The 18,603-nt window shown below is 37.3% G+C and overlaps 1 protein-coding gene across 1 annotated transcript in view; it reads left to right on the forward strand.

The window, feature by feature from the left end:
* Nucleotides 1–343: 343 nt before the first annotated feature.
* LOC103512838 (dual specificity tyrosine-phosphorylation-regulated kinase 2-like) overlaps nt 344–18,603 on the forward strand; it is a 61,563-nt gene continuing 43,303 nt past the window's right edge. Inside the window, exons 1-2 of the mRNA XM_026826209.1 lie at nt 344–440; nt 1,291–2,008. Coding sequence (XP_026682010.1) covers nt 1,301–2,008 — 708 coding nt within the window. The 5' untranslated portion in view covers nt 344–440; nt 1,291–1,300. The remainder of the gene's footprint in view (nt 441–1,290; nt 2,009–18,603) is intronic.

An 18,603-nucleotide genomic window follows, 5' to 3' on the forward strand; every position in this document is an offset into this window, starting at 1 on the left:
CAATGTACATACAGACATACACATACATTATGAAGTATGATGTGATGTTTGATGTATAAGATGTACGATGTACGTAACAGCGTAATTATGTTATTTTATAATGTGCATAACCCTACATATGTATTTCAGATTTCAGCAGTGGTATTCACAGTATCTACTAAGAAAACTTTCATTGTCTTTTCAATTCTTGATATACAAAAAGAATACCTGGGTCTCTCCCAAAAATCCCAACATATCTTGATTGTTTTCACCATTTTTAACTTCAATGAAAATAATAAAATTAAATCCCAAATAGGTCCATATGGGTATAATCGACTTTTTCCACTAATTCCAACTTTTTCTCTCATTTCAGGTACGTTACTAATGAGAGCCATGTGTTCTACAGGATGACCCTGTTTATTTAATTCTGCAACTGCACGTCTATCAGTAGACCTTTTAGAGTAAGTACAGATTAAAAAATACTTGAATTTTGTCCTATCCTCCTCAAACAGCTTATAAAAATCTTCTAGAAAAGTGCCCCACAATCACGAATTTCTCTCGTCAAAGTTTTTGACCTCACAAAGATTTTTGGCCTGTTGGACACCTTGAATTTATTATTTTTGGCAACATAAAAGTCCTGTAGCCTCCTGTGGACTTAATTTGCAACCAAAGCTTCAGCTATTTGTAGATCGTAGTGAGGTTGCAATATTGACCTTGCACTCTTGCACATGAGACAAAGAAAAGTTTCTCCTTGCTCCCACCTATATGACATCACGCAGTTTAACTTTCGTAATATCATGTGACATTGAGTACCCAGATGGGTGCAATTCGCAAGTTCTGTAAATCCTCACCTTAAAAAAATATCATTTAAGTTTTTCCATTTAAATTATTTATTTGATTGAACTGGCGATGTAGCATAGGAAAGATATCTCGCATGGTAATCGGGCGGGCAAGGACTCAAATTCTAGTACCATTAAATAAATTATGCTTGTGCACATGTCAAGTAGGTACATTAACATAATAATTAGTAGGTTAAGTGTTACCTATACTCTATACTACACTCGTATCCCTTACTTGAATGTCTTAATGTCGTTTAGAATATTAGAATACACAATACATTAAACTTGACCTAGACATCATACAGACCGCGTCAATTGTCGAGTTAGAACATGCTTTTCTCGTATGCAATTTTGTAGTTCTATTTTATTTTTCATTTTGTTTTGTGTCTCTTTGCTTTCTTGTTTGGTTCGTTCCCTCCTTATGTGTTGTGTAGTGTTGTTTGTAGCCCGTTTGTTCTCTTCCATGTTCCAGATAAACCATTATGTGGTTAGAAGTAAACCCATCGGGGGGTGGCTCACAACCCCTCCGCCACTCTGCCTCATTCTCCTGTCTGCCCCGGGGTAGACCCCATCGGTCTCGCACTGGTACACTGCCCGCTTCTGATACGGACTATGGGTTTGTAGTACAGGGGTTGGATGCGGTACGACTCCGCAATGCTTACAAGTTTGGTATCGTACCAGAGGAGGAAGAACCCGAGTTCCTAGGAAGGGTACCACTGCCCTCTAGCAAGAAGGATTCCAATACTTCCATACGAGAGGTTCTACTCAAGAAGAGTGCTAGTCTCCTTAGTCCCACCGCCTGGTGGCCGAAACGTCATAAAGATTTGGATGAGGGACAACAGAGGAGATGGCGTAGCTTAGGAGCGCTACTCAAGACACCACCCAGTGCCACACCCCCTCACCCTCCAGCTCCCTCTCCTAGGGCAGAGTCCTTCTACCTCCTGGATGACTTTCTCAAACCCCCTCATCAGAAACCATCACGCCGCAGGGGAGGGGACAAACCCTCCGTCCTCACTACTAGCTCCTCAGACTCTCTAGAACTATCCTCCCCTGTACCTCCCCCCGTACCACCACCGCCTCCGCCCCTGAGACTACAGGGTGTACGCAACAAGCTGTACAGAAGGAACCTCTGTGAATGTAACCAATGTGGACGCAACTGCAACCCCCCCGCCCATGAACTTTCTGATACGGTACGCAACATCCTGTAATAACAATATGGTGGAGGTGTCTAATATCTTATGAGGGTCTTAACTGTACATACTATCGAGCTGTATCTATTTATAAGTATTGCATGTTGCATGTCTTTGTATTTTAAGAATAACCCGCTAAGTCCCTCTCGTTTCAAATTCATATGCCCGGATTGCATTTTCTCCCCTCACATTCTTCAGTTCTTCTTTGATGCAGTGTCAAGAATTAAAGGAATTTAAATAAGTATTTCGTACAAGTTCCAAGTTCTAAGACTAGCTCACACCTTCAACCAGCATTCAACCTATAGGACCATGAATCGTGGCAACAAAGCTAAAAGTAAAGGGCATGGAGATAAGAGCAGCAAGATTCATTATAGGACATGTATGTGGTATTGTGGCACCACAGTACGGTATCAATAATATAATAATACTCTGTGCCAGTGGTACTCAAGGTGTACTATAATAACATTAGTAAGTAGAATATTGTAGAATGTGTAACTAGCGTGGTAGAAGAAATACTGGAATAGAGAGATTAGAGAGACTGCCAAGAATATACTCGCAGAACCAAGGAAACACTGAAATCTTAAAAATCTCGAATGTCTGGGCTGAGGTAATGGAAATCAACTTAATTTCAATTAATTACATAATTTTATGTTTATACGAGTATACCTAATACCTACTCCACTCTCTTCATAATCATGAACTCTCTTTATTTTCGTCAATTCCTTTTTCCTTCTAGTCCATCTCTTTCTTTATTCCCCTTGTATTTGTGAATACTTTTAAGCTTGTGGTGGTCTTAGTCTTACGCTTAGTTCATCTTGAAGTAAGCGTAATTCCCTCTTTTTAGCTAAATTCCCTTTAGGGATGAGCTATTCATTTTTTAAATTTCATCAATTCCTCAACTCTTTATTTTCTTCAATTCCTTTTCCTCTTATGATTCAATTTATATCTTATGATTATGAATGAAGGATAGAAGGAGCATTGGGGATATTCTAGCATGTATGTAGGGAGGTACATAATTTTTGATGTTTGTACATACAAGTTAAGCACATGGATAATGTTCTGTACGTACAGAAAACATGTGGAAAATTTGCACACGTTTTTATGAAACTCCATGTGCAACATGTTTATACAATATGGAATAGAAAATAGGCACATGATTATATAGAAATGAGTAAGATATAACATATAACTAAGTAAATAAGTAATAGCTGAGTACCAAGTGCACTACACATGATGAAGAGCTAAGAATCAGCTGTTTAAGTATCTATTAAAAAAAACCATTTCATATTATACATAGTGTACTGGGTAGCCTCAACTTGCATAAGAAAGCGACGAATTTTTGAAAATTGCAGAGCAACTAGGAATAACAATTTATTACTAAGCAATCAACATTAACCCAGATTGTCCCAGACACAATTTGTCCCTCAATGGTATAACGATGGGCTTCGGATCTGGAGGTTGTACATTTGTGACAAGCATTAGGCATGCTTAACACCTTGAAAGGACAATGTACCTCAAAACAGCCACAAGTTCTTTAGCACTTTGGACTATCCATCCAGAGCCGTATCCAGGATTTTCTCGAAGGGGGGGGGGGGGGCCCATATTTTCGGAGCCTGGCCTAGGCCTACAGTAAAGCTCGAGGGGGGCCCGGGCTCCCTCGACCGTCCTAAATACGGCCCTCCACCCATCCCTTGTGGACGGTTGAAATGGGGTATCCGTCGCCAGTGTCGCCTCTCAATACCCCATTGTGAAATATACCGTAGCACAGAGCACATTCTCTTAGGAAACAATAGGATTCGGGCCTGTCAGCCTGTGTGAGGCGAGGTAGATCTCGGAGCGGTTGTCACCTCCACCATCCTGTAGGTCACCGTAAGAAGTTGCATGCTTGTAGCCCGAACAAGATGGAAGTAAGAAGACCCAGTACTAGTAGTATGTAGTAGGATCGAGGCCAATCACCTTTCCATGTGTGCACTCACTCGTCTATCAGGTGCTGCGCTCTCGTGGTGAACTGCGGAACTACGAGGATTTGTCTGTCCTAAGAGAGAACGAAGTGATGTTAGGATTATTATTTTTACTTTTTATTACACTATGTATAGGGAACCCGTAAAAGTGTAAAGTTTTTGATATTTAAAGGAAAACTTTATATGATCGCTTGCCCTTTGAACATTTTTAAGGGCGGAGCAAGAGAGAAAAGAGTATGATGTCAGACTGCTAATTCGAATCTAAAAATATTACTTTTCCTTGTTTATCTGTGAAGATTGATTGATGTTTCTGAGATGGAAAGAGTGGGAACACCACACAACATCTAAAAACCAAAACAAGCTTCTATTTATTTTGAGAGAGCAAAAATTCAAAAGCCCGTTATCAAACATTTCCATTCCATATTTTTATCAACCATAGTTTCTTTCTAACTATTATGTAGGTAGTAAAAAGAAAGTGGAAAATAGAAGGATGATTAAGGAGAACATTTTTGATATCATAACATAGGAAAGGCTGTGAGACACGTAATTAATGGGAACATTATACGGCAAAATGAAAGAAGTTTAGGGGGGCCTAAAGTGCGTACATTAAAGCGTGACCTTTACGTAAAGTACAGGAATTTTCTGTGCCATTGTAAACATCTGGAAGAGAAAAGTAGGGCAAATAAAAATTGGACAACATGCGTTCAGGAAGCGCAGACTTCGAAAAAATTTGGAAGGGGTGCTTTCAGATCAGGTCAGCTTTTGGCAAGATATTCACTTGTCTATGTATCGTAAGCATTTGAAATTAAAATAGCTCAAGACTCCAATTGAATTTTCAGATTCTGACTTTCTTCATCGCTTCTCAACTTACGAGTATTAGGTCTGAATACTTACCCACAATAGTCAACTGCTGACTATCTTACTATTAGTACTGCTTAAGTGTTGACAGATGCCTAAAATAAGTCTCTGTAAGTTTCTAGCTTTGCTGGCCTTAATTCTTGAGGATTAGTTTTTAATCCCGAGCTTAGTTTTAGATACCTACGAGTAGGTACTTAGCTGTTCTAACCATTTTCTCGACATAAAGTACTCGTATTTTAATTGAATTCCCATTTCAATCACAAACTTTCAACCATTATTTAATATGAAACTGCTTACTCGCAGAATACAAGATCTGAACGCACCCCCGCCGTAATGGTGTTTTTGTTTTGAAAGTTGGGCGTGAGACGAAAGCTGGATTAGGGGGGAGAGTTCTTCTCTCCCATTACTTCCTTTACCTCCCGGTCCCTTCTTTCAGCACCTTCCTCTACGTCCTCATTTCCTCTCCATCCTTCCTAGCATTTTCCCTCCGATCCCTTCTTTCAGCACCTTTCTGTGCCTTCTCCTTCTGAATTCCTCTCCAAGCATTTTCCTTCCTTTCCTCCGCGTGCCTCCTGATTTCCTCTCCACTCTCCATCCTTCCTAGCATTTTCCTTCCTCTCCATCGCGACTATATCGATCCTCTCACACTCAGAGAGGGAGGAAAGAGGGGGTATAATATGTTCTCGTTGCACTTCATCAGCAGGAGCAACAGTAGTACAGTAGTACCATGACGCTTCGCACCGAAAGTCATGGATGATCGCCGAAATCTGTGCCCACCGTCGTCGTCTATTAAGTTTCTCACCTATCCCTTCTCCAAGTGTGAACGGAAACGACTGTGTGGTGCCAATAGCGGCCAGTGTCGGTCGAACATTATGGTGCAGCAGGGTCAGTCGAAACATCGCTTTGTGGTGAGTTATTGACACCTACCTTTTTTTTTTTAGACTTCTTGACTCCTTCTATTGCCTGTTACCTATGAACAATCATGTTAATGATCACATATTTTTTACATTTGTTTTTAATTTAATTTCTTCTTAGAGGTGTTAAAGTTAAAAGTTGTCCTTCGATGATATGAATCGAAATTGATTTACATAGTCCTGTCAGCTTTTGACCAAATAACTTGACTTGCTTATTTGTGATCCATAATCATGATGTACTTTGACATTTGTGATACCCATGTTGTAGGTACTTTCGTTATTCTTGCTCATAAAGTGAGACCATTTCGGTTTTAAAATGTTGAAACAGTCGATGTCCCTTTAATATATGATATGACTGGAGAAATTTAGGAATCTTTCGCAAAAAGCGTCTATTTATTCGGTTCAACCGTTTTATTAGTCAGTGATTAATGTCACATGAGAGTGAGAATGATTTAATAGTAGATAAGAATTTTAAGAATTATCATTTGCTTGTTTACTGATGGTCAGGTGCTGATTTAGCACCACTTGATTAATCTAATTTGTAAGTTTTACATTTGACATTTGATTTCGGTTTGTACGTAGCGCCAATTTTGGATAAGCCCAAAATGGTTTACTATATGGACTTGGCATGTGGTATCTTAGATCTCAAGTTTAGATACCGGTGTCCATGATAAATGATTCATTATGAGGCTTCCATCAACTTGGCTAACTGGCAGAACTTGTTGGGTTATACGAACCTTCCTTGTCGTAGAAGTTTTGCCTTTTATCATACACATCCAGTCTTGAAACAGAATCACAATAACACTATGTGCCCAACGAAATTTTCTAGAAACTTTATACTCATAAGTAGGTATAAATATAAATAAATATACATAGGTAACTATCAATAAAAAGATGGTTGAAATGACTGTTTTATTACTACTGGTACTGCCTATAATTTTATGCTAGCCATAGCGTAGGTTTCCCATACTATTTCCTCAAACAGTTTAACCGATTTGCCAAAAAATGTTTACCTGCCATAATATAATAATCCGTAGAAAGGTGCCATTAACCGTTTTATGATCTATGGCTTATAACTTGGATACATAATAATTCGTAGAGCGATAAAACTTGGTGAAGTGGGATGGTGAATGCCATATTGGGCAGGGTTACTATTTTCCTCATTGGCATAGGTTCAAGCATTCCCGCACACATTAACGGGCAGTTGAAAACAGGATTCTCTTAGGTTTTATTTATTTTATGAAATCAGAAAATAGCAGTGGAAAACTGGAATTTCCTGGATTCCATTTATTTTCTGCGGATTACCAGGAAACAGGGTTTCCCCAGGACAGAGGTCCCAAAGTCCCTAGACTGGCCCAATAAACCTCTAGATTTTTTTCTGCTTGTAATTTTCAATGTAGGTATTTAGTAGACATAGGTTTACTTGATTATTATAATATAGGATGGGTCATCAAGTCACTAGAGACGTTCAACAACACCCTGTATGTTTAATTAGGGAGTCCCAGAGATGTTTGACCCGATATTGGGAGTCAATCATTTTTGGTAAATCAATCCGTCAACTTTTTGGCCAAATCCATCAAGTCCGCGTGGTAAATCTGGTCCGAATTTTATGGTATGGGTCCTAATGCTGCCTCCTACCTACAGAATGCCAATTTTAATTGACTGTTTTAGCCTCCGGGCTCCAACATGTGAAGAAGCCAATGTAGTCATATTCTACAGACATATCCTTGAAAACGTGTAACGTGCTAAGAAAATATTTAGACAATGTCCAGGGCTTTTTCAGCTATACTCTGGAGTCACAGGTACTATACTTAGCGACAGTGATAATCAGATACAGATGGCATTTCAGCATTTCACAGAATAGACTGGAGCAACAAGGCTTGGGCTATTTTTATCAGATTGTAACACTGTGACATTTTTTTTATCTTTAGAGAAAGCCTATCTATGAAGGTAAAAAAACCTGCCGAATCGGTTCGTGTAAAGATACACAGGCGTGCTTACTAGAACTTGGGTAAGGGTAAAGAGTATCTAGGTAAAGGTAAAGATTATCTAGGTAAGGGTAAAGAGTATCTAGGTAAGGGTAAAGAGTATCTAGGTAAGTATAAAGAGTATCTAGGTAAGGGTAAAGAGTATCTAGGTAAAGGTAAAGAATAGGTAAAGGGTAAAAGAGAAATATTGTCAAGGAAATGGAGCAGGGTGCACTCGGGAGTAAATTATGTAGAGATAGACGAAAGGTGAATAATAATATCAAGCCAAGGGAGTCGAGAAATGTTATTTTTCATTACTCTGTGTTCTCTCCATATTTACGGGAAAGCTACATTTCCATTCTCTCTGTTATGCTTTCATTACACAGTACATATTTCATATCAAGCTTCACATTTAATATTTGTGGTGGAACCATCACGCGTGTGAATATCTCAAATAATTTGTAGACGGGTAGCTGCCGTCCTAAAGAAGACCTTTCAACGCTAGGAAGAACGGAGAAAGAGTTTCCACGTAAATTTTCTACTTCAGAAAATTTTTCAACTTTTCCTGCGACAGGAACTTTTACTTGTCTGGAAAAAAGTCCAATGTTGTATAATATTAGCTATAATGTAAATAAAAATGTCCGTGTTAAGAGCTTTATGTGAGGACAAAACTTTTAAAAAGGGTTCGGTAGTGGTAAGTAGGGCGGGAAAGTTCTGTCTAAAAATAGATCTCGGAAGTATTTTCATTTTAGCTTGACATTGTGCTCGAGTTGTGTGGGAAGTGGGAATTATAAGAGTGTAAATGCTCTGACTTTCACTCCTACTAACCCATCCCTCTCTCTATTTTCCCCCTTTTTACTGTCCTAATTCTTTAAGAAGGAAAGTATTTCAAACAAAATGGATTAGATACTTGAACCTCTGCGTTACTTGGACTTCTATTATGAAATCTGGGCGCTCCTTCTGGGTTCTGGCTCTACCAATCTGTCTTGATTGAATCTTGACAATTTTGGGATGGTAAAAGCGCTTTAGACTTTTAACATACATACGAGTAGATACTAGAAATATCTTCTTTGTATATTTATTTAAGCTTGTAGCATCTTGTATCGTTAGCTTCAACTAGATCAACATGTTGTGTGCAAACTTTGTGAACAAAGTTTTTGAACAAAAGGTAAATACGGGAAACCCCCCGGTATCTTGTATTATGTGATCGTGCTGTAAACTAATGAATACCCTCGGGAGGCACTCTCTGCCACTCAACTCCATGTGTGTAAGCTACCTACCCTCAACACTATGGTATCTATATCTATACAGATTGCAAGGATCTTCCAAGTCTTTAGAGAGCGTAAATGGTGATAAAATGGAGTTGGAGGTAGGGGGAAGGATATAAACCACTGTTGAGAATGAGAGATAAAGAAGAAAGGGAGGGAGGGAGAGATAAAGAATGGGAGAGAAAAGGAGGGAGCGAGGGATAAAGAAGGGGCAAGAAAAGGAGAAATATGACGTCATGCATTGGAATTGTATATTCCGACCAAAACCATTATGTGTGCCAAATTTGGTGTCTATAAAATTTATGATTTTAAATGTAATATTGAAGCCAAAATCTTTACATGTGATTTTGGTACCTGGAAATAAATGCCCAGCATTTAGTACACAGTGGAAAACCATACGTTATTAGTCCTGTTGCTATCAGTTCTCATTTCTGACGTACATACATACACCAGGTATTTGCTCAAATGTAAAAGTCATGAGCCTTTGTTACCTATGTATAATCCCTATCACTGTGGAGCCTTTGTTATCACTGTGATAAGTTGATAACTCAGTAATTATGTTTGAGATTTATTTCTTATTGTAAACTATGAGTTCTCTATCTTATCATCAATTAACAAGAGAGTGATAAGCAGCCATATATTTCACGCGTCGCATAATATGAATAATAGACGTTACAGTGTAAATATGTAGTTAAATACTATGTGTACTTACTCATAAGTCATAATTCAGTGGTGGGAAGTGTGAAAAAGTGGTGGGAAAATGTGCATGTTTTTATTCCAAGCAGAAGTCCACGGAATGAAGCATATAATTAATTAGCTATCAGTGCTGGAGAATCTGGAGATACTTGTAATACCAAGTTGAAAGTGAGAAATAATAATAGCAGGAACTGCTCATTTCTTTGTTTTCTCTCTCCTTCTTTCTCTCCCACTCCCTCTCGCTTTCTCTTTCCCTCGTAGAAGCTTAACCCATAACCCATCCTTTAGGGCACTCCGTTTGCCCCTACACCTAAGCCTCGGATTGGACTTTTTGTGTATGTTCTCTTTGCCCCTTTGTAGCGTCGACACTGACCTGATGCCTAAACACTATTGAAAAAAAAAACAGATTTCTCAATATCACAGCAGCATTATCACTTTATCAATACCATTTGTTATCGTAGAGCCCTTCCTAGAGTACACAGGAAGCTGTAAACCCGGCATCAGTTAGCTTGGGCCCGAATCTCTAAGGACACTTCACTTCAAGGATTTCATATTATTCTCGTACTTATCCCTAATACCCTATTCAGACACAGGGAAGTGCATTTTGAATATCTGGAATAGATTAATAATCTTAATATGTAAATATCAGTCACAGATTTCTCAATATCACAGCAGCATTATCACTTTATCAATACCATTTGTTATCGTAGAGCCCTTCCTAGAGTACACAGGAAGCTGTAAACCCGGCATCAGTTAGCTTGGGCCCGAATCTCTAAGGACACTTCACTTCAAGGATTTCATATTATTCTCGTACTTATCCCTAATACCCTATTCAGACACAGGGAAGTGCATTTTGAATATCTGGAATAGATTAATAATCTTAATATGTAAATATCAGTTTATCGCAATTCGCAATGAACTAATCATGTAGGTACTTATAGTGTAAATTTGGGGGACCCCATACAAATCTTCGGCTGAAAAAGTCCTTCAAAGTCTGCATAATGCAGTTACATAAATTTACCTACATAAAATAGGCAGGTTGCTACGTTACGGCCTTATGCGGTACAAAGTCCCTTGTAGGTAAGTATAGGTATATTTGTTAATTTTTCTTGTAATTAAGTTCTAATTTGGTCCTCTATGGATTTTCTTCCTTAATTTAAGACGTGCTCTACGTACATAATTATTATGTTGTTATGTATTATATTTACATAGCATTTCTATTTACTCCTGTTTTTTTCCATTTTAGCTTTTTCTTTTCCATTTTTATCTCCTTTTTCGCATTCATTTTGTCGTCCGTGTTGGTATTATGTAGGTACCTTATTTTTATTATTCGTCATCCTCTATGTTTTTTCCTGTTCTAGTTTTTTTTTTTTTTTTTTTTTTTTTTTTAATCGGATATTTTTTTCTGTCCTTGTTTCTACCTTATTTAGATCAGTGACGTCTATCTGATGGGCAAAGTCCGAAAGATAATGTCTGTCCTTGTTTTACATCTCCCATTTTTCTCCGTCACGTGTTTCCATTTGTAAGTTCCCTTGTATATTCATGTAATTATGTCAGTTGTGTTTAATGTCCTCTTGATACTCAAATTTGTCAACTTTCAAAATTTACATTGTCATTGTTTTTCTGAAAACGTGCAATGTTTGAACGCTGCGTGCTAGAGGATAATTTTCCTTTTTTTTTATCTTTCTAGAACCAGAATATAATGTAGGAAGTGGAAATTAGTTTTGATTGTTGGCTTAGACTACTGAATCCCATGAATACAAAATTTCACCCCCGTTTTGTCCTTGAATCGCACAACCTTGAATCCACTGCCTGCCTGGTACCCTACTAATCACTACAAATCATGGTAAAATGCAAATGTATGCAAAAGACTACCTAATCTTATTTAATAAAGAATGTATTCGTCAGTGGATCAATACACAACTTTTATCTAAGGGAAAGAGTTTTCTTAAAAATATTTGGAAAAAACACCAAGAAAAATAATAAACCCCACCCGTGCCTTGCCACATTGGGTTTATCATAGTTATCATATCATTAAATTAAAGAACGAACAATTGACAAGCAAAAGGAACAACTATTTATTGTACCTACATTTAATACTTGGACTTATTTTTTGCTCTATCAATTGTGATTCATGGTAATTTTCTCCAATAAAGTTTCAGAGTCACAAATTTTTTACAATTTTATAAGTAGACGAGTACTATTGAAGTGTTAAGTACTTTTGAAATACGTAATGGGCATGTACGAGTATAACCCTAAAAAACTTCTACTCGTTACGTACGAAATTTATTTTACTCCTTTGTATTATAAACAGCATGAAAATATTGCAACAGTCAAATTGAATATATTGTGCCTGAGTTTTAATTTAATATCGGTGTAGTAAATATTTGCAAATTATTATTCTGCGTGCATAACCAGAAGTACTTGAACCTTGCAACTGTGATGATAGAAAGGACCTCACAATGCACTCATTGTCATTAGAGTTCCACTGACAAAGTTCATTTTGATTTTGAACCAAAGAAAATATTTCAAGTGAGGGCTTTAACAGTATTTCATTTATTTTCAAATCAATTCTTAAAATATATTCGCATCTCTTGATTTGACGAGAGGGGGGGGGGTTTCAGTACCGTCTTCCACTTAGGTAGGTACTTGTCATTTAAAAACGGTTTGATAACATTTTTCTTCACATTTGTACAGTTTCAGTACCGTCTTCCACTTAGGTAGGTACTTGTCATTTAAAAACGGTTTGATAACATTTTTCTTCACATTTGTACATTCTTCAGAGGAAAGCATTCAGACTGGGAAATAATGACTGACTTTGTAGTTTGTAGACGAAGACACAGATTTCCTTGGCCTAAAGTTTGGCAGAAATTCCAACTTGGCTGTTAAAATTTTCAGCAATAAATTCTAGTATTTTAAACAATTTTAATTAGTCCATATTTTCAAGATAATTTTAATTGTAATTGTTTGAAGAAGCTGAAGCAAAAGTGCATTTTTTTAACTCATGTTTTTGAATCTGTTTATGTGATCTCTAAGTTTTTCAGTCTAGATAGGCGAGTTTAATGTTACGAATACTTTTGATTTCCCTATGACAAAAGACTTCGACCGAACCAGTCTGATGGGCAGATCAATTTCCAACATTTACTCGATATTCTCGACGGGTTATTTCTCCTCCTCCAGTGAGAATGTCCTCATGCAAGATGCAATCAGTGATAGCTCCTTCCTCTGTCTCATCCTAGGCATTTCCTGTCTTTACTTTCTGGCGCTGTCCAGACTCATTGCCAACGAAAAGCGTCAGATAAAGAACAAATTCCAAGCTATTGTTGAAAGCGTCAGCAAGTTGAATGAACATATCAATATCCTCGATCAGATGATTGGAGTTATGAAAGATACGAACAAGCGAGAGGTGCTTTTCATGAAACCGCGTGTGCGACTGAGGGAGAGGTATAGGTCGTCTTGACATCCTGAGAGAAGATATTCGTCAACATGAAGATTGAAGAGCCTTGGTGAAAATTGTGGACTGAATTGTGGTGCCGAATGTGTACTTTAGGTGCCAGTGACAGTATTTTGTTGTGTTGTTGATAATATGAGTTCTTCTGATGTCTAGTTCCCCTCACCCTTGTGATTCTTCATAGAGGCAGTTATAAAATTAATATAGTTATGTAGATCTTCGATTATTTCTCATTCTTAATAATAAACCACCAGCACCAAAAAAAAAAAAAAAAAAAAAAAAAAAATTTCTTAATAATAAACCACCATTTTCAACACAAAAAAAAAAAACGATTATTCCTCTGAAACACTGAGTAGGTACGTTGAGGTCATAGAACTGGTATCATTCTTATCTTGAATCTCGGAATCCGCACAGTAATAATACTTGGTACCATAATGAGCATAGGACCCAACTTTCACTGTTTCAAATCTGAGAGGAAGCACTAAAGCTGTGGTATAATTGACACTGACCCGTGGGATTCTTTATGAGGACGAGACGAGGGGAACGGCAGTTCATCCAAGACTAGACTACCAGAGAGAGGGCGAGACATTTCACAATCCCAGCAGCTCTGATGACTTTCCAACATACAACAAAGAATGCATTGAAGGAATCGAGAAAAATCAAGCAAGAAATGCAATAATCGGATTGACGGTATTTGGTCTTTTTTACAGCGTTGTAAAAATTGTTTTATATCCTATTGGATTGGATGTTGTCGCACTAGCAATTATGTTCTGTGTGAACATGACAATAAAATCCGAGCCAGTAATCATGTCACACGAGGAATGTATGATGGGGAATTCAGCGCCAAGATCTTGGCATGTAGAGCTTTGAGATAACTCTGGCAGATATGTAGGTGTAAATTGTAATGACAGCGTCTTGTATTTCTTGTCCTTGTGAAGATTCCAAAGTCTACCTGTAATTTAGCAATTAACATATTTAAGGGTAATGGGATAAAAATATCAGAGGAGTCTTCGGCAAGTTTCTCCGTAGGTCCTAGTACAAAAGTTCTAATTCCTAAAGTGTATACTGTGGTTGAGTCATATTAATCATGTGCTAGTCCTACTGTGAGTATTATAGGGGGATAAAAAAAGATTTCATTGATTGGCACCAATACCCTAGCCCTAGACCCTGATATCCAAGAACTTTTCAATTTCAAAGCCATGCCAGTGATGCCAGGCGCCCACTCGGCCCAAAGTAGGGGGATAAAAAAAGATTTCATTGATTGGAACCAATACCCTAGCCCTAGACCCTGATATCCAAGAACTTTTCAATTTCAAAGCCATGCCAGTGATGCCAGGCGCCCACTCGGCCCAAATAGTTTGGCATGTGTTTTCACTTAGTCTCTGATATATTTCCTGCTTGCTGCAACTTCTTGCAAGTCACTTAACAATATACATTTCACTTGCCTGCCAAATTCTCATGCATGACGTCACTAGGTGTCCTTACACGATCCTTTGGCATTTCTTATTGAAGTCAACTGAGAAACAGGGGAAGAAGAATGATTCGAAAGAGCTGTGTAAATAACGGAATTGCCAATGTGTTCTTAGACTTCTTAGTTAAATGAGCGTGAATTTCTGACCAAGTTGACCTTTAATATTAATTCTCAGCATGAAAGCACATACACATTTCGAACCATTACTTATCAAAAGGTTAGAAGAAAACAAACCACAGGAAAAGTACACCAGAAAAGGTTTTGTGTAAAAGCCATCCAACAAAGTTAACGACCAAAGTGTTTAACATGTAAAGTCCTCTCCAAGTGGTGGGATGCTGTTTGTAATTTGCCTATTTTTACTCCACCATTATCTATCTATCCGGAATAGCCTAGAATTCATAGTAGTATTCTCAATAATTGATAGGTACCCTACAATACGCAACCTTGACTGTCGTAAGGACAGGGACAAACAACCCTACACAGACACATGAAAATCAAAGGTCAAGACTTGAGATTAGCAACATGGAACTTGGAACCTGAGTAGTGAGTATTGGGCACTCATTTCCCTTGACTTGAGCTATTAATAGTATTAATGCTTATGCTAATGTGTCCTATGAATATTATGATCTCAGTGTTATGTACTTGTCAGTGATCCTTTTGGAAGCATGATTTCATCAGACTAAGTATTTCTTGAAGTACAGTTTTGCCATTTACATTCAAAGGGTTCACTTCACACTTGCTATTCCTCAGATGATGTCAATTTTGATTTTTCAAAAGCAGGCAATCAATACCTTCTAGACGCCTTATAGTTATATTTTCGTCATGCACCTCAAATTACACATCCCTCTCAGTATTCTCACTTGAGGTTTATGATCTGTCTACTGAGATTGTTTTGTTATTATGATATTACTGATGGTATTGAGGAGCTCAGGACCATGTATTCCGACCGGACATTCCTCATAGTATGAATCATCACCATTAATTATGAATCTTTTGTCTGCCCGAACTTCACGTCTTTCTTGCTGTTGCTCTCTAGGAGGTCCTTGTCCTCTCTTTCTTTCTCTCTCAGTAACTCAGTATAGCGGGGTTCAGAAAGTCACTGTATGAAATTTAACATTTATTTATGTCTGTGTTTATAATTATTTATTTTTGATTTGGCATGAGTTGGGGCAACCCCTAATTGACAACAACGGCACGAACATTAGCAAGTAGCTCCTCATGTGCTATGAATAGAATTTGAGTATTTTAAACATCTTGTGTGGATCCTGTGATTCCTGTGGAACTGTTGCTTATTTTGAACTCTTTTTTCTAGCCTAGAAGCCGTTGGCTGTCTTCAAGTGTTTTAATCCTGTGAAATAAGTTACGTTGCGAGTGCATTTTAAACTGGGTGTTCTCACCACCATGGATGATTCTATTTTTAAATCAACTACGGGATCGTAGTCGCAGTTTTGACTAAGTTCATTATTGAAGTCGTTATCCTAGCGCTGTGCTCAATACAGTCGGGATTTGAGATGCCATTAGTTATTAATAAGTCAACAAAAGGAACAATAACCAAACGAGTTCAAACTGGTGGTAGGGTAGGCCAACCCCATACACCAGACAAAACCCATGACCAATCGTCTAAACCCAAACTCGAAGGTACCTGATGGGATTTCTAAAATAGATTCCAAAGAGAAAAGAATATGCCCCCAAAAAATCCTTGAAAATCATCAAGAGGAGAACGACATGCCAGAATAGCACATAGATTTCTCTGAATACACTTAAAGGAATTCTACTTTTTCTTGGGGTTGTCACGCTGTCAGTATGGTTCCAAATCCATGTTGCTCATTATCTGCTTGAAATGGATTTGCTTCATCAGGTTTACTTGTTGAGGTTTGAGGTATTCACTGGATATTGTCAGTAATTTAGTGCTTGGGCATTGCATAAAATTATTTTATAAACGTGATCATGATGGGCTTTGGTTTCAGATCTTGTTTCTCTGACAAGGAGTTCTAGGACCTTTAGGTTTTCATTGATTTCACAACACGGTCATTCCCCTGGTTATTTACCTTCATTGAACATCACCTATTCCAACAGACTACTGATGTGCAAAACTTGTCTGTTTTTCATTGTTTTTCTCTTTTGGTTTAGTGGTTGTAAATGTTTTGGTATTGCTATTATTCTAGCATTGTCATGCATGCTCCTTCAGTGTTCTCCTGAGGGACCAAAGTTTACCTCTACAATGTAGATGTAGATCTCTAGTGTACACGACTACACGTATGTACAGGTTTTAGACGCTCAGGTAGAGAATTCAACACACCTGACGCCTGTCTCCCTCTTTGGAGAAAAAATAAACAAAAGACTTCTCTTTCTACAGAGTCTTCCACTTACTGTTCTCCATATCTTAGCAAAGAAGATGTATACTCACTTAACAATATATTATTCGAGTCTTTATTGTACAATCAGCTGAGAGAGCTAGAGGAGACGCTCTCATGTGTTTTTTTGTTAAAACGGGTCACCCTCGCTTTTATATCCCCAACCTCTATTGTGCATATTGGTCTGTAGGTTTGTGTATTACTTGTGCGTTGTTCAGTTGTTGGGGTGCGTTTCTGTGTTAGTTACTATACTACCGAGTGCGTCAAGACATAGGGTGAAAAATATTGTATGTCGCAGGGGTCTTGTTGTGTTGTTTATATTATTTTCAAAATGACAGTTTGTTTTGAAGCATCATGTAAATAAAATAATTATTTTTTTAACATAAAACACATATTTATCTGTGATATTAAATCAATCTCTATATGTCTCAGGTGTTTCTCATTTGATTTCATAATAATTTCTGTGTTGTTCTTTAATATTATTAATTTTTCCTACTCTGCCTAGGAACATATGCGTTGGGCACGTGTATAGTTTGTATAAATGTCACCAAGTAAACAAATAAATTCATTTTTTGCTAATTATTTTTTGTTTTTGTTTGTGGTACTCCATTTGTGTTTAATGATAAATATTTGAATTTTTGCCATTTTTTACACAAATAATAAATTAATAGTTTTCTAGTTCAATGTGCTTTTCTTTGTTTTATCCAAAATAATGGATTTTTTCGACCTCTGTTTTCGAAGTGAACCGGCTTCCACTATGGTAAATATTATGTTTCTTTCTTTCTTTTCTCTCAGAAACGTTGGAGAATGACACTGTTTTCTTAGCTTTGTTAAATATAAAAGTCAAAGAAAACTTATGAAATTGAGATATAGAGTTATAAAGATTGTAAAGGTAAATCATAATGTGGGACTCAAAAATAGAAGTGATTGTTAACATGTTTCAGATTTGCATCTTGGTCCAAATCCCAAAGTAATTTCATCGATCTGATGAATGTTTCCGTCTCTTCAGGTCTCAAAACGGATTTCCAAATCTAGAAAAGTTGCAATAATTTCCCATACGTAGATGTGTGAAACGCCTTACTTATATGAGTACACCTATTCTGTCACTATTATCTTGAATCATATTAAATTTACATGATTGTGTTCTTAGCTTCATTGTTGATAAGTTCTTTTTTTTTATTATTAAACCCATTCATTTCATTGTGTGTGGGTACTGGGTAATTATGTATCGTTGTAGATCACATGGGTTTTCTTGTCTTGTAGTTTGTGGTCGACATGGTCTTGGAATCGATGCTTAATGATGAATAGAATCATGTGTTGATCAGTTGATGTGAAATGAACTCTTCTATGTAGTTATTGTAGTTATTCAATATAGACAGTACCTAATACAGTGGATAGAGGACAATTTATAAATAATTCATTCTTTGTTTCTTGTTTTATTGTATGAAGCCTTACCTCCTTGTGTTTCTATGTTCTTGTATCTCATTCTCCCTGGCCCTGTTGTCAGATTCACTCGATACAGTGTTGCCATTATGAATGAGAACAGCAGGACTTTTTGTTTACTTTCGTGCTCTCCCCTACTTGGATATTTTTTTATTTGAAAGAAGCTCAGATTAGTTAATTTTCGTATTTATGATTTTTTTTTATTTTTATAG

Source organism: Diaphorina citri, unplaced genomic scaffold, assembly GCF_000475195.1.
Source record: "Diaphorina citri unplaced genomic scaffold, Diaci psyllid genome assembly version 1.1 scaffold891, whole genome shotgun sequence".
NCBI lineage: Eukaryota > Metazoa > Arthropoda > Insecta > Hemiptera > Psyllidae > Diaphorina > Diaphorina citri.